The sequence below is a fragment of the Haliotis cracherodii genome, unplaced genomic scaffold, assembly GCF_022045235.1.
Source record: "Haliotis cracherodii isolate W230 unplaced genomic scaffold, xgHalCrac1.p SCAF_23, whole genome shotgun sequence".
Taxonomy (NCBI): domain Eukaryota; kingdom Metazoa; phylum Mollusca; class Gastropoda; order Lepetellida; family Haliotidae; genus Haliotis; species Haliotis cracherodii.
This window is the reverse complement of record NW_027266279.1, coordinates 7110756-7125438: the sequence shown is the minus strand read 5'-3', so window position 1 is coordinate 7125438 and position 14683 is coordinate 7110756. Positions and strand designations below refer to the sequence as shown.

The 14683-nt window shown below is 36.8% G+C and overlaps 1 protein-coding gene across 7 annotated transcripts in view; it reads right to left on the bottom strand.

Moving 5' to 3' along the window:
* Nucleotides 1–14683, bottom strand: part of LOC139471511 (agrin-like) — a 463139-nt gene that overhangs the window by 146305 nt on the left and 302151 nt on the right. The window contains exon 4 of one of the 7 annotated variants that reach the window (XM_071253875.1): nucleotides 9215–9451. The exons of 5 other annotated variants lie outside the window; for them this stretch is intronic. In XM_071253875.1, the coding sequence (XP_071109976.1) occupies nucleotides 9215–9451 (237 nt within the window). Of the gene's footprint in view, nucleotides 1–9214; nucleotides 10648–14683 lie in introns of those variants that run through there. One more of the 7 variants, XM_071253872.1, reaches the window with a different exon arrangement.

Genomic DNA, 14683 nt, shown 5'->3' with positions numbered 1-14683 from the left:
ACACTTGGCTAATAAACTCTCTGAACCTCATATAAGTTCTGTTACACATTACAAATAAAACCTCACTGGCAGAGATTGGAATAGTCTTTGCCTGAAGAAGTAGTCATTCCAACCAAATGTCATCAACATATTTAGAATATGTTTTGAAATTAATGATGCCATTCAGCAATATTCACTGTCTTAAGGAGAACTTATAACCATCTTTGTCAGAGGAAAACAGTGAGTTTATCTTCTTCCAAAGCCAATTAAGGATTGATTGTGTATGTTTTTCGGTTCATTGAGGTATGAATCGAAAAACCAATGTGCAAACTTTTGTTTCAATGAACATTTAATTATTATATCATGAAGATGTCATAACAGGATCACGCAATAAAGTTCTACCATTTGATTTCCCTGAAGAATTTAGTTTATCAAGTTTAGATTAAACACAATGTACAATTATTTCATGAAGACATATTTGAGTTCCTTTATGGACTGATAAATGTCGCAGCATCGAATGTTCTGACACTAACATTTCAACCATCAAACTGTGCTGAACTGTCAAAACCTCAAGAATGTCTGCAGTAAACACATGAAGATCCGGGGTAGAATAGGTCTTCTGCAACCCATGCTTGCCTTGGATGGTCAGGCTCGCTGACTTGGTTGATGCATGTCAACAATCCCAAGTGGGTGGATCGATGCTCATGATATTAATCTACGGTAAAGATCAGATATTGTAACATTGTGTCTGCAGTGAAGATGATATATTGTAATACTGTCAACAGTAAAGATAATATATTGTAACACTATGTCTGCAGTGAAGATGATATATTGTAATACTGTCAACAGTAAAGATAATATATTGTAACACTATGTCTGCAGTGAAGATGATATATTGTAATACTGTCAACAGTAAAGATAATATATTGTAATACTGTCAACAGTAAAGATAATATATTGTAACACTGTCAACAGTAAAGATAATATATTGTAACACTGTCAACAGTAAAGATAATATATTGTAACACTGTCAACAGTAAAGATAATATATTGCAACACTGTCGACAGTAAAGATAATATATTGTAAAACTGTCAACAGTGAAGATAATATACTGTAACACTGTCAACAGTAAAGATAATATATTGTAACACTGTCAACAGTAAAGATAATATATTGCAACACTGTCAACAGTAAAGATAATACATTGTAACACTGTCAACAGTAAAGATAATACATTGTAACACTGTCAACAGTAAAGATAATACATTGTAACACTGTGATGTAACTGATATGTAGTCCTACTCAGGCATGTCACTATATCAGCACAATAATCCTGAATGCAACATTAATCCCCTTTTCACCTCACCTCCCTTACTCACATTTAATTGTGCATTTCAATTCTACAGACATAAACCATTAAATTGTCACAGCTTTTTGAATTCAGACAATGAAAAATATACTTCCTGACTGCTCTGCTGATTGACAGTATTTTCGTGACCCAATATCAGAACCTGATTTATTTTTCAGAGCATTTCACCATTACCAGAGATGTGGTATCTTGAGAAATTGCCCCCAAGGGGACATAACTCCTGCCATATATCCTTGGAATGGGACAGTTGTGTCTGAGAGTAATATCTTGGTCTTTATGAAAGGTGCAATAACAGTTCTAGCTCTCAACTTTGTCATTTAGGAAGTGGGTCATACCAGCAAATGTTTGTGTTGCCCACTCTGAAGTAAGATTTCAAAATGTCCACATTTTGACTGGCAACTTTAGCTTTATGGAAGCTGATAGATTAGTTCCATCAGCTGTCAAATCAACAAGACTAGGCATGCATATGTTTTGTTTGAGAAGATTGAATAAGGATATATTCAAACTGGGTTTTCAATTTAGAGCTTGGTTACCTGTGGATTTAACACTACTAAAATGACTTTGGAACTGAACGCACAGCAATGAGGTTTCAAATGTTTAATTTAGCATAGTTAAAACTACAGGTAGTTATATAGCTCCTAATGGAAAACACAGTGTTTGTCTCCCTTCTACCGTGACAAAATTAAACGCAAACTCTTTGGGGTTTCCAAAGATATTGAATGAAGAAGTGTGGATTTCGTCCATTGTTTTGAACGCATTGCTGATTTCAGTTCAGGAAATACCGATAATAGTCTTTAAACAAAGAATGGTTCTTTATGTGATTATACATAATTTACTTTTCACATCAATAAACTTTACCTGCATATAAAGCAAGTAGAACAGCTATTTCATATTGAAGCCTGCATGAGGTGGTCACCCCTATGGAGAGCATGCAAGACTTGCACATTATTTGTCACTGTTTTGAATTTTCATAAAAAATAAACAAAAACCTCTTCACCAATGAAAAAGGACACAGCATTATGTTCCTTGAAGCAGCTTCCAATGTTCACAATGAATGCAGTTGTAGCGGTCATAAAATTTCCAAGTCTCGTGATGGGATTCGAACCATGGACCATCTGATCAGAGGTCAGACCCCTTGTCCCCATTAAATTACCAAAGTGGTTAACCCTGTCAACAAGCTGACAAGGCGAGGATGTCACCTGTGGGATGACTCCATGTCCTGCTACACAGTACTCAGGAACAAGTGTTGCCTCGGTTCATATTTGTGCCGAGCATTTTGGAAGAAGCGATGCCAATATTCCCATTTGAGTGGAGTGGGAAGGAACAAGTGTTGCCAAATCTCACCTAGGGGTGGAGTGAGTGCCTTAGGACAAGGATCAGTCCCTCCATCCTACACAAATAGTCATGCTTGTATCTTTATAACATGAACGGTTGAGAGAGAATGGAAAATGAAAACCTTAACTCATGAAAACATATTTAATATCTTTCACAGTTATTTTTTTATGTATTAATCAAAAAGCTTGATACTTTGTTTCAATAACCATTACTTCAGTGTTTCTGTTGTAATTACAAAAGCTTTGAGTCTGAATAATTCTTGAACAAAGTCCAATTACCGAAGTAACCCAACGAATTTTGATGAGGCCATCAGACTGAAGGACTCCCACTTGATTTAAATACAAAGGAAAGAAACATTTTTTAAATGGCAAAATGTGATTTGGTTTGACAGCAGTGATTAATTAGAAGTTTTACAGGAAAATAATTTTGTCATAATGGAATTAATGAAAGTCGAAATCAATCAAGACATTCTAAAATGGACCCCAAAAATGTATCAAAATATGCAAAACACTGACTTTGAATCATGTCTTTCCAAAAAGCAAAATCAATTCTTAAGAAACCAATGTTTCCTTGCTTCAGCCTGTATTAGTGATAGATGAAAATTGACAACAGAATAATATTTTTATAATATTTGATGTGCCATTTTTCTTTGTAATAACTCCCATCTTATTTCTCTTGGCTATACTGAAAAGTTCCTCAAGTTTTCTAATGTTCCATTCAAAACATCTCATGCCATGGTGTGAAGGAGAGTTTGGTTTAACACCGCTTTTAATAGTATTCCAGTTATATCAGTCAGCTTAATGTGGCAGGAAAGCCCAAAGTGATGCAGGTCTCAGACGTTTACCACTTTGGTGAAACCCATGAGCACGGGCATGGTGGGGACAAACCTAGAAACATAATCGAGGCAAACCGGGATTCGAACCCACAATCATAGGTTTCTGGCGTGAACATGGGACGCAATTCTGCACAGCGAATTACGGCGCCTTAGACAACTGGGCCACCCGTGCCCCTGTGAATGAGAGAGTAACCATTGAACTGTTTTAGAGAGTATTTCAGATACATCACAGTGATGCACGTCTTAATTGCCTCTTTGGTCAAACACTCGAGCACAGCAATGGTGCTACCAAACCAAGAATCAGATCCTTGGTGAATCTTGGCTATGAACGCACAGTCATGAGATTCTGCCACCCCTGAGAATTATTACTTTTGTTTGTTTGTGTTTGCCACACTCAGCAGTATTCAAGCTCCATGACGGTGGTCTGTAAATAATCTAGTTTGGACCAGATAATCCAGTGATTGATATCATTAGCATCGATCCAAACAATTGGGTTCGATGACATGCATCAACCAAGTCAGCAAGCCTGACCACCAATCCCATTAGTTTAAGGGTTTTCAAATATGAATTGTAAGATATACTCGGAAGATGGTATGACCTAGATTCTTCAGTCGAATTGTATTAACAGCCTTTTAATATGTTTCTAATGTCAAATTTTGACTGGTTAAAAAGTCACAATTTCTTCACGTGAAAATTCAATGAATTGAACCTGCAACCTAACATATATTGTAACCAATTGTTTTCCCACCAAGCCAGTGGGGCAGGTGATGAAAGGGTGTTCAATCTTACATGTCATGACTTCAGTTGTCTTCATGCTGCACATGGTATTTCTCTTGCCTCTCGTCATCGAATTCACTTTGTACTGTGACTACTGTACTTTCTCACTCTAAGGTATCCCAATGTTTTCTTATTTCTTCTGGAATTTCTTGCAGTAAAATGGTTCATCAGTTAGTTAAGACACTTGTCCTTAGTTTTTTGTTTAACTACAATGTACCAGTACCATAAATGGCAGCAAGAGAGTCTGTCCAGTTTGTCAAATAGGTTTGTAAAGGATGACTTTATGGCATCAATCAAGATCTTGTTTTAGGGGCGTGTAGCCCTCCTGAGACAGTCTAGACAAAAACAGCATTAATTGAATATTGTGTATGCTGACTGAAACTGGTGATAATGCAGTGATGCTGATATGGATGTTGGAGTAGTTGCTGATGCAGGAGTAGACCCTGGAGAGTAGCGTACATTTTCAGCAGATGGAGGTCACTGGGATACCGTGTTGGGCTGAATTTTCGGCCACACTTCTTTCAGGGTTTATGGGTTATTGCTAACCAAATATAGTGGGTCAGTTGAAAAGAAATAATTCAAATTATTTGGCATGGAATTGTTTGGGTCAGATTGTTTAGTGGAAATAGATCCTGGTAATTGCTATTAATGTTTTAAGGACAGGAGGTTGGCTCAGTCGTCTAAGGTGCCACAGTTTTCTGTGCAGATTTGTGTCCCTTATGCATGTCTGAAACCTATGGTTGCTTGGTTGGTTGGTTGGTTGGTTGGTTGGTTTTACACCACACTCAGCAATATTGCAGCTATATGACGGCGGTCTGTAAAAATAAGTATCCAGTGATTGATATCATGAGCATCGATCCACGCAATTGGGATACGATGACAAGCCTCAACCAAGTCAGCAAGCCTAATGGTTTGCCCTGATTATGTTTCTTGGTTTGTCAGCACCATACCTTTGCTAGTGGCTTTCACCAAAGTGGTTCATGTCTATGTCCTGCATGACTTTGGGCTTTCCTCTCACATCAAGCAGACTTGCCGTGATATAACTGGAATACTGTTCAATAACTCATATATATTTAAAGAAGGCAATTTCATCCAGAAAAGACAGGAAAAAAGTCATTTGTTCTCAGGTTTTCCCACTACTAAAAAGGATTAATCTTTCTCTGGACATTCTGGGTGTAAAAAATAGTATGTTGCAAAAGTTAAAAAAGCAACACCAATTTGGAATGGAATGCTCAATTGAAACTGCCCACTCTATAAGAGTCAGTTGAACTCCCCTCAAAAACAATTTCAAAATATTGTTTTTTTTTAGATTCAATTTGATGGATTTGACTGATTTGGATCATATTTATTTTTATTTTCATTTAATTGGATGGATTTCACTGATTTTGAAGTTTTAAAGGTTTTTGACTGTGAACTAAGATAGTTTGTACAGTGTTTATCAAAATACTAAAATCTGGAAGAAGGAACGTATGTTCAGAACAATGTTAGTGCATGTTTTGCTTGGTTGGAAAGCAAAGAATTTTTTTTGTCAATTGTGTGAAGTGAATGATGAAGAACCATGCACTGGTAGCTGATCGGATCTTGGCATCAGGAGTCAAAACACTGGCCACTGTTACAAGGGGCATTTGTCTCCTGGAGGTCAAGCATTAGTACATTGGAGCTTGTGATCCTCATGAATCTGATCTTGGCATCAGGAGTCAAAACACTAGCCACTGTTACAAGGGACATTTGTCTCCTGGAGGTCAAGCATTAGTACATTGGAGCTTGTGATCCTCCTGAGTCTATCATAGACTACTAGTAAACAATACTTCAAGGATAGCTAACATCTGTGATGGCCTAGCAAGCAATACAAAAAGAACATCTTACATCTATGATGGTCCAGTTAACAATACTTCAAGGATATCTTACATCTATGATGGCCTAGCAAGCAATACTTCAAGGATATCCTACATCTATCATGGTCCAGTTAACAATACTTCAAGGATATCTTACATCTATGATTGCCTAGCAAGCAATACTTCAAGGATATCCTACATCTATCATGGTCCAGTTAACAATACTTCAAAGATATCTTACATCTATCATGGCCTAGTAAGCAATACTTCAAGGATATCCTACATCTATCATGGCCTAGTAAGCAATACTTCAAGGATATCTTACATCTATCATGGTCCAGTTAACAATACTTCAAAGATATCTTACATCTATCATGGCCTAGTAAGCAATACTTCAAGGATATCTTAAATCTATCATGACCTAATAAGCAATACTTTAAGGATATCTTACATCTATCATGGCTTAGTAAGCAATACTTCAAGGATATCTTACATCTATCATGGCCTAGTAAGCAATACATCCATGATATCATACATCTATCATGGCCTAGTAAGCAATACTTCAAGGATATCTTAAATCTATCATGACCTAATAAGCAATACTTTAAGGATATCTTACATCTATCATGGCTTAGTAAGCAATACTTCAAGGATATCTTACATCTATCATGGCCTAGTTAGCAAAACTTCCATGATATCATACATCTATCATGACCTAGCAAGCAATACTTCAATGATATTATACATCACTCATGGTCCAGTTAACAACATATTTGAAAATAACTACATAAAAATCATCCAGAAACAAAAAATAAAACTCCATTGTCTACAAATTACCTATAATTCCTATCTCAATGCAGTACAATTATAAACTATATAAATCTGATAAATAATTTAAACTATTCCGATCCCCCCCCCAAAAAAAATGGAAACCACTCCCTTGAGACAACTGAGAACATGAATGCATTCATCTGGAGGAGTGAAGTTCGCAGTAATTGCACATCGTCGCACCCAGTGATATACAAGAGGTTCAAACCAATTTCTCTAAGGTAAAAGAACCAATCACGCAGGTCTGCATAGGTGGAGCTGTTAGTCAATTAATCAATACTATATATATGTAACTTTGGAGGGATGGGCCGGGTCAGACCAAAGCAAAGAAATTAAACCATTTTTTTTAAAAGGAGAGCTGGTATTTTTTCCTTTTGAGCTGCAAAGGCTTTTGAGTTCTTCACACAAACATGTTATCGTCAATGAGTTTAAGTGATCCATTGATATGATTTTCACCCATATTTTGCCTTTTATGCCCAATGGAATCTGATTTAGCAGAAAACAGACCAGCATTTCTATATGCATATCTGATCATGGTGGGCGGTCGGGTAGCCTAGTGGTTAAAGCGTTTGATCGTGACGCCGAAGACCCGGGTTCAATTCCTGACATGGTACAATGTATGAAGCCCATTTGTGGTGTCACCTGCCGTGATATTGCTGGAATATTGCTAAAAGCGGCATAAAACCTCACTCACTCATTCTGATCATTGTTTGACTAATGTCCAACATAGCTATCAAAAGCATGCATTTCTTGAATGGGGCATTGCAGTCTTATGGCTTCTATTTCTTCTGATGTCAGCTATAAATAGTTTGTAAAATGTTCCTTAATCTTTATAAACTAAGGATGTGCATTATCTGTAAGATATACTACTCAAATACTACTAGGGTTCATCTGTCATGCCTTTACTTCTTTTGAGTACTGGTAGTATACATGTATTTAGTTTGCTGTGGAAAACAACATTTCCTTACATTTACAAAATATATTAGCATAGTCACAACCAATGACATGAAAATATGACAACTAGATTTTCTGTTATCTTCACCTAGAAAATGATTCAGTGAACATCATTACCGGTTGCGTTTTTTAGTATTGTAAAAAGACAACTTGAAATCAGCACATTTTGTCTTCTTTGAGTTGACCCCTCATTAAAAAAAGGAAAAACAATGGAAAAACAACTGGAAAACACTCAAGAAAATGATACGATTTCTGTTGCCTTCTACTTTTTCACCACAAAAGAAAAAAAGGAAAGGCACTTTTTGGAGAAAAATAGAAGAAATGGCAACTAGAAACAAACTTTGTTTGTAACAGAGATTTGCTGTAGCCTAACAGAACTTGTTCGTTATCTTTTAGTGAATTCAGTAAGATAATGACATCTTCAATTGAAATATAACACACAAAACCTGTGAGAACAGAGATCTCAGCATGTACCAAACAATTAGCCCAAGAGAGCTACTAGACCCTGCAGCATCACGGCATCACCAGGTGATTCTTTATCCTGGGATATATATTTCAGTGATCTGTGTGCCGATCTTATCAACCATAACCTGAGCCCTACGTTTATCACAGAAACATGAGAAACAGAAACTCAGTTTTAAGTTTAGAAACGAGGTGGATACAAATTGCAATCATTTTTTATTGCCTTCATCTGTCAATTTTGCATTATTGGTACAACAGTTGCTATGCAACAGATTATACCAGTGTCTGTTGCTGTTAACCTTAATCTGTCAAACAGAAACATCACAGGTGTGACAGAAAGGGTTAATTGAAACAAAAATGTGAAACCAATTTCCATCTTATTCACTTCGGCATCAAGGAAAAAACATGGCTGACTTCTCATACATGGTTTAAACATTTAGAAACATACATGATCAGAATGAGTATTTCAAGAAATTATCAACCTCTGAAGCAAACAATTCAAAACATGTCTGAAAAAAGAAAATGATCAATATATTTGAAAAGGACATAGCACCTTCTTTCATGGGTAAATGGCATGTGATTGGCATGGTAGGGATTAGGTACGAATGCTTGATAAAGGTGGAAGCATCTGTTCCCAAACCTCACTGTAAACAAAGAAGTTGTCATCTTGCAAATTGCTTGCGAGTTATGAAACAGGGTTGTGAAACAATCTAAGGTTAATAAACAGTAAATAAATGGTGAGTTTGGATTATGAAACAAAACTGTGGAGAGTTTTTGGATTAACTCCCTTCCAACATATAGGTTAGTTTGACCCAACACCATAAGCATAATATACATACCACATTTTCCGAAATATTTGACACGGATTTCTTTCATGGACGTGCATGCTGCTCTCTCCAGCTCACACATGTTTTTGTAGTCGACTCCATTGTTTCCGCAAACTGGCGTACTTCCGACGTTGTCTCCGTACGAGTCACAGCGGTTTTGACACGTGCATCTGTGTGAGGTGCCATCCAGGGATGGGACACATATCGCACCAAAGTTACATGGGTGATCTTGACATGGATTCTTCTTCCCTGGAGGAAATTTATAACATGCCATTACAGGGTCAGTAAATAAAAACATGACTATCACAACCTGCACCGCCAATTGCCCCAGCATCATCAAAGAGGGTTTGGAATGGATACCCGAGAATTCCGCTTTCTGAAAATGAGTTTTCCACGATTTTAAAGTCCCTGTTCTCATGGAGAGAGAGGATTTGTTTCTTGGACAAGGTTGGGATACACCTTCAGCTTTCTGAAAAAAATAGACCTTCCTTGATCTTTCTTTGACGGTATGAACTCCCTCTGGCATACCACTAGGCGATGAAGCACTTGTGTGTTGTGGAACGTGGGCTATTCCAACAGGCATGATGGTATATGCTATGTGTCACTGATGCTGGAAAATGCTTGCTTGATGCAGAATTACTGCATAAATAGAAAACTCGGGTGTTTGGTCACACGTGAACACATAAAATTGAATCACGGTAACACGGCATCAAGTCATGCAAGGAACTGTAGGTAACGGCATCCTTGCAGGAAATCAATAACGGCATCGCACATTCATTCCTCCGTCCGCGGTAAAGCTTCACACGCAGACGACATTGTCACGATCGCGGATTTAGTTTCAGCCGAGAATGCTGGGATATAATCACCACCCGTTGTCACTGCAGCCTAGTTGTTGACAGAGGCCAGTCAGATAATACAGAGTAATTCCAGGGCTGATTCCAATACATGTACTCGAGCCCCAATACACCATGCTCCAGCTAACGAGACCTGTAGCTTCAACGTAGCTACACTGCTGCCTCCCAGCTTCACATTCTGCAACAATGCCGCCAAATTCTAGCAAAATCCAATAATGGCACTGAAACACTTTTCCTTTGTCTTCACCAAGCTTTTCTCCATTGGTATTATTGAAAATCAAATCATTATGTCAACCGACCATGGGAGAGATGTCTAGCACAAATTTTGCTCGTTTACTGGTGCTCCTCTCTCCCTCCCATAACACTTGGCCAATAATTCTGAAATATTTATGAATCATTCACAAGGGAATCTGCTTTTCCACTCGAAACTGCGCTTCAGTGAAAGAGGCCTAGCATCTCTGACAATATGAGCTGTATGCCTGAACTGGCGCAAACACCCTCCTCTTTATAAAACATTTAATTCCACGTAGCTCCGCCATATGTCAGATAAATCCCGAATTCCGTATCCCCAGCCTTCTTCTGAGTTGGCCATGTCGTATAACTTGACATCGGTAATAGTTCGCCATGGCAATGTAAGGATATCATACAAACGTTTCAGTAATCTCACACTGAAGGCCTCTGGCAAATGTAATACTCTAACAACAGGGTATGTTATTCTAAGATGAGAATTGTGCATGGCTTCAAAAATCAATTCTCGAGCCTCTCAATAACATAATGAAACATGCGAAATTACATTTGTTATGTCCGATAAAATTACCCTAAAAAATGAAATTTTGGAGTTGTTTTCCCTCTTGATCTCTGCTCATATTGATTGTTTCTGTCTTGCTTGGCCCAACAAACATAAATATTCACCAACATTGTCGAGAAACGGCTTTTTTGGCTTTAGTGATGATGAATGCACAGCATGGGCTAGCATACTGCCCAGGGAGTTGGGAATAAAATTCAAGTGGACACATATGTCTTTGTCCCGATCATAACATCCAGCATGGCCAATGGCTGTATAAATGTACCGTAATTACCATATTAAGCAATTGATTTTTACCTTTATCAAGATCTTAAATCTTTACATATGTGCCCCTGTATAAGCTGAAAATTTACATATTTTAACATATATTCCATATTCTCTGGCATATATTACACATTTGTAGGGGTATTATTGCCTGGTCAAAAGGGTTTTAGTTTACTTGATTTTTTAACTAAGTTTGGTCACTATATTGCTCAATCTCTGACAACAAATTTAACATGTTGTGTATGGTTCGAAAAAAACCCACCTATTGTCATTTTTTACGTTCACAAAGTGCTTTTTATTGCAAATGCAGTATCATATATCATTACACAGCCTTTCCACACATATTAACTTAACTAAGCTGACCACAAAAAAAAGAAAGAAAATTAATCATCATATTAAGAATTAATAATATTACTCATCAATTTCATCCGGATACCACTCTGACATGAACGGATTAAATCTGAATTTGAATTCAATATTGAACTGAAAGGCTACAATTTCATGTGGCACATTCACCCATTGCTGGGCTGCCTTGCCTGACGTGGACGATAACTGTGTGACAGGCAGTGGTTCAACACCCATCACCAGTTTGATGGCCGATTTCAAGTTTTTCCATGAACCAATTTCTACACTTTACTCTTTACTCTTTCATTGTAATCTGAGAATTGATGAAGTTGAGGATTTCAAAATGAGTGACTCTTATGCCCTAGAGACGTGGTCGGGTAGCCTAATGGTTAAAGCGTTCGCTTGTCACGCCAAAGACCTGGGTTTGATTCCCGACATGGGTACAATGTGTGAAGCCCATTTCTGATGTCCCCCGCCGTGATATTGCTGGAATATTGCTAAAAGCGGCGTAAAAAAACATACTCATTTACTCACTCTTATGCCCTAGTCAGGAATATACTGTTGAACCCCGTGAAGAGACAATGACACAAATTGAAAAGAACTGATGCAAATGTCTCTCTAAAAATAAAGCACAGGCACGCACGCATGCACAATGTAATAATCATGTAGTAATCATGTTAACATATCAAAAACAAATAACTGAATCATTTGCCAACAAAAATAACCATGACTTAAATATGTCATGGTTTACAAACTCATATTGTTTCCTGAATGAATTATTTTCATTCATCCAGCATATTTTTTATTTTAAGTACACCCCCAACTCCCGTTTAAAAAAGCTGTGCTCACCCTCTTTAAAAAAGAAATATCCATGCTTGTGCGGGTTCCTGTGTCAGTAAATAAACACTGGGGCTATTCGAGGATGTACAGCTCCAGGATCATAATCAGACCAAGTCTGGAACTTAAATCCATGATCACCGGATCATCACCAGGCAAAGGGATACAACTCTGTACAGTGAAATGTGAGACTTTGGGCAACTGGGCCACCTGTGCCCTCCATGTAAATTTACAGAGGAAAATATCAGGAAGCATTTGTATGACTTCCTGACACCCCCTAAAAATACTGATGGCAGGTCTATGTCCATGTTGAAAACACAGCTGTCATTTCCTTTCAACACTGAACAGGAATTTTCTTGGCTGAAGAGACAGTCTTATTCAAGCATGGGTATGTCTTAGAACTGACAACAATTTCACCATACTGACAAGTGCTATTTCAGCTTTGTTTATAATGACTTTATGTTTGTTGCATCTCAAGGTCACTGTAAAGGGCATAATAAAGGACTGAACCTACAATCCACTTGTCTTGCCACATGAAGCTGGTTGTTGTATATTGAATTGATAGTTGTGTTGTTGTATATTGCACTTAACCTTGTATTGTTGTATATTGCATTTATAGTTGTGTTATATATTGAATTATGGTTGCGTTGCTGTATATTGTATTTGTAAAACTTTATGTTGTTATATATTGTATTAATAGTTGAGATGTTGTGTATTGTATTTAAAGTTGTGTTAATGTATGTTGTATTTACAGTTGTTGTATATTGTATTTAGAATTGTGTTGTTAGATATTGTATTTATAGTTGAAATTTTGTTTATTGTTTTTAGAGTTGCATTGTTATATATTGTATTTATAGTTGAGATGTTGATTATTGTATTTAGAGTTGTGTTGTTATATATTGTATTTATAGTTGTGTTGCATATTGTATTTACAGTTGTGTTGAATTTTGTATTTATAGTTGTGTTGTTACATATTGTATTAATAGCTGAGATGTTGTTTATTGTATTTAGTGTTGTGTTATATACTGTATTTACAGTTGTGTTGAATTTTGTATTTTTAGTTGTGTTGAATTTTGTATTTATAGTTGTGTTGAATTTTGTATTTATAGTTGTGTTGTTGTATGTTGTATTTACAGTTGTTGTATATTGTATTTAGAGTTGCACTGTTATATATTGTATTTATAGTTGAAATGTTGTTTATTGTATTTAGAGTTGCATTGTTATATATTGTATTAATAGCTGAGATGTTGTTTATTGTATTTAGAGTTGCATTGTTATATATTGTATTAATAGTTGAGATGCTGTTTATTGTATTTAGAGTTGCATTGTTATATATTGTATTAATAGCTGAGATGTTGTATATAGTATTTAGAGTTGCGTTGTTATATATTGTATTTAGAGTTGTATATTGTATTTAGAGTTGCGTTGTTATATATTGTATTTAGAGTTGTATATTGTATTTAGAGTTGTGTTGTTATATAGTGTATATATTGCACCAATAGTTGGGTTACAGTTACACTGTATCAAGGTTACTCACTCTGCCAGCCCATATCTAGCAACCATTGTGATCATCTGATCCCCATTTTAGCACAACAGTAAAAACAAATTATTCCAGGAACCTGTCAAGGTCTGGGATCCACACACCTACCGGTACATGTGCACGTTAGCTCCTGACAGTCCGAAGACATAACGAGGGAGCAGTCTCAAGTCAAGCTGACAGACGATATGACGACTGTCGACTATGACCTTCACATCAATACCCTTACCTCTTTTCTCTATTAGTACTTCATCAATAGCAGTGATCAATACTCGCATCATATGATGCCAAATCACTCCCCACTATTGGGACTATTCAACCAATAGTAATCACCGGCATGCATTTTATTTGGGCTGTGATCTTTCCATCGGCTAATGAATGTGCATTACACCAGCTACAGTAGGCTTGGCCTTATAATTATAGGACACACTTAATTCTGGGCTCACGAGGGGAAACATTCACAGTGCAATAATTAGGTTTCTTTAGTTAGACTCATTCGCATGAGAAGTTCATGGTATGTATACATTCAGATGAATCATTCGTTTATGGACTAACAGAATCAGGGGTTTCATGCAGGGATGGAAATTATCTAAAAACACATACAAACCCACATTGCCAGTGGGATTCATTTTCTAATTGTGCTGCAAGAGGTTACTTGTCCTCATAAAATGAGAAGACTTTCAAATTTCAATCTTAAATGCGCCATAAACACATTCAAATATTAAGACTCAGTCACAACATATAGATCAGAGATTGCGTTCGAAAGGTTATGACAAATGTCTAGCATAGCGATTTTGGGGGGAGTGAGAGGACAATAGATCATTTTCAGCAAGTGTGAA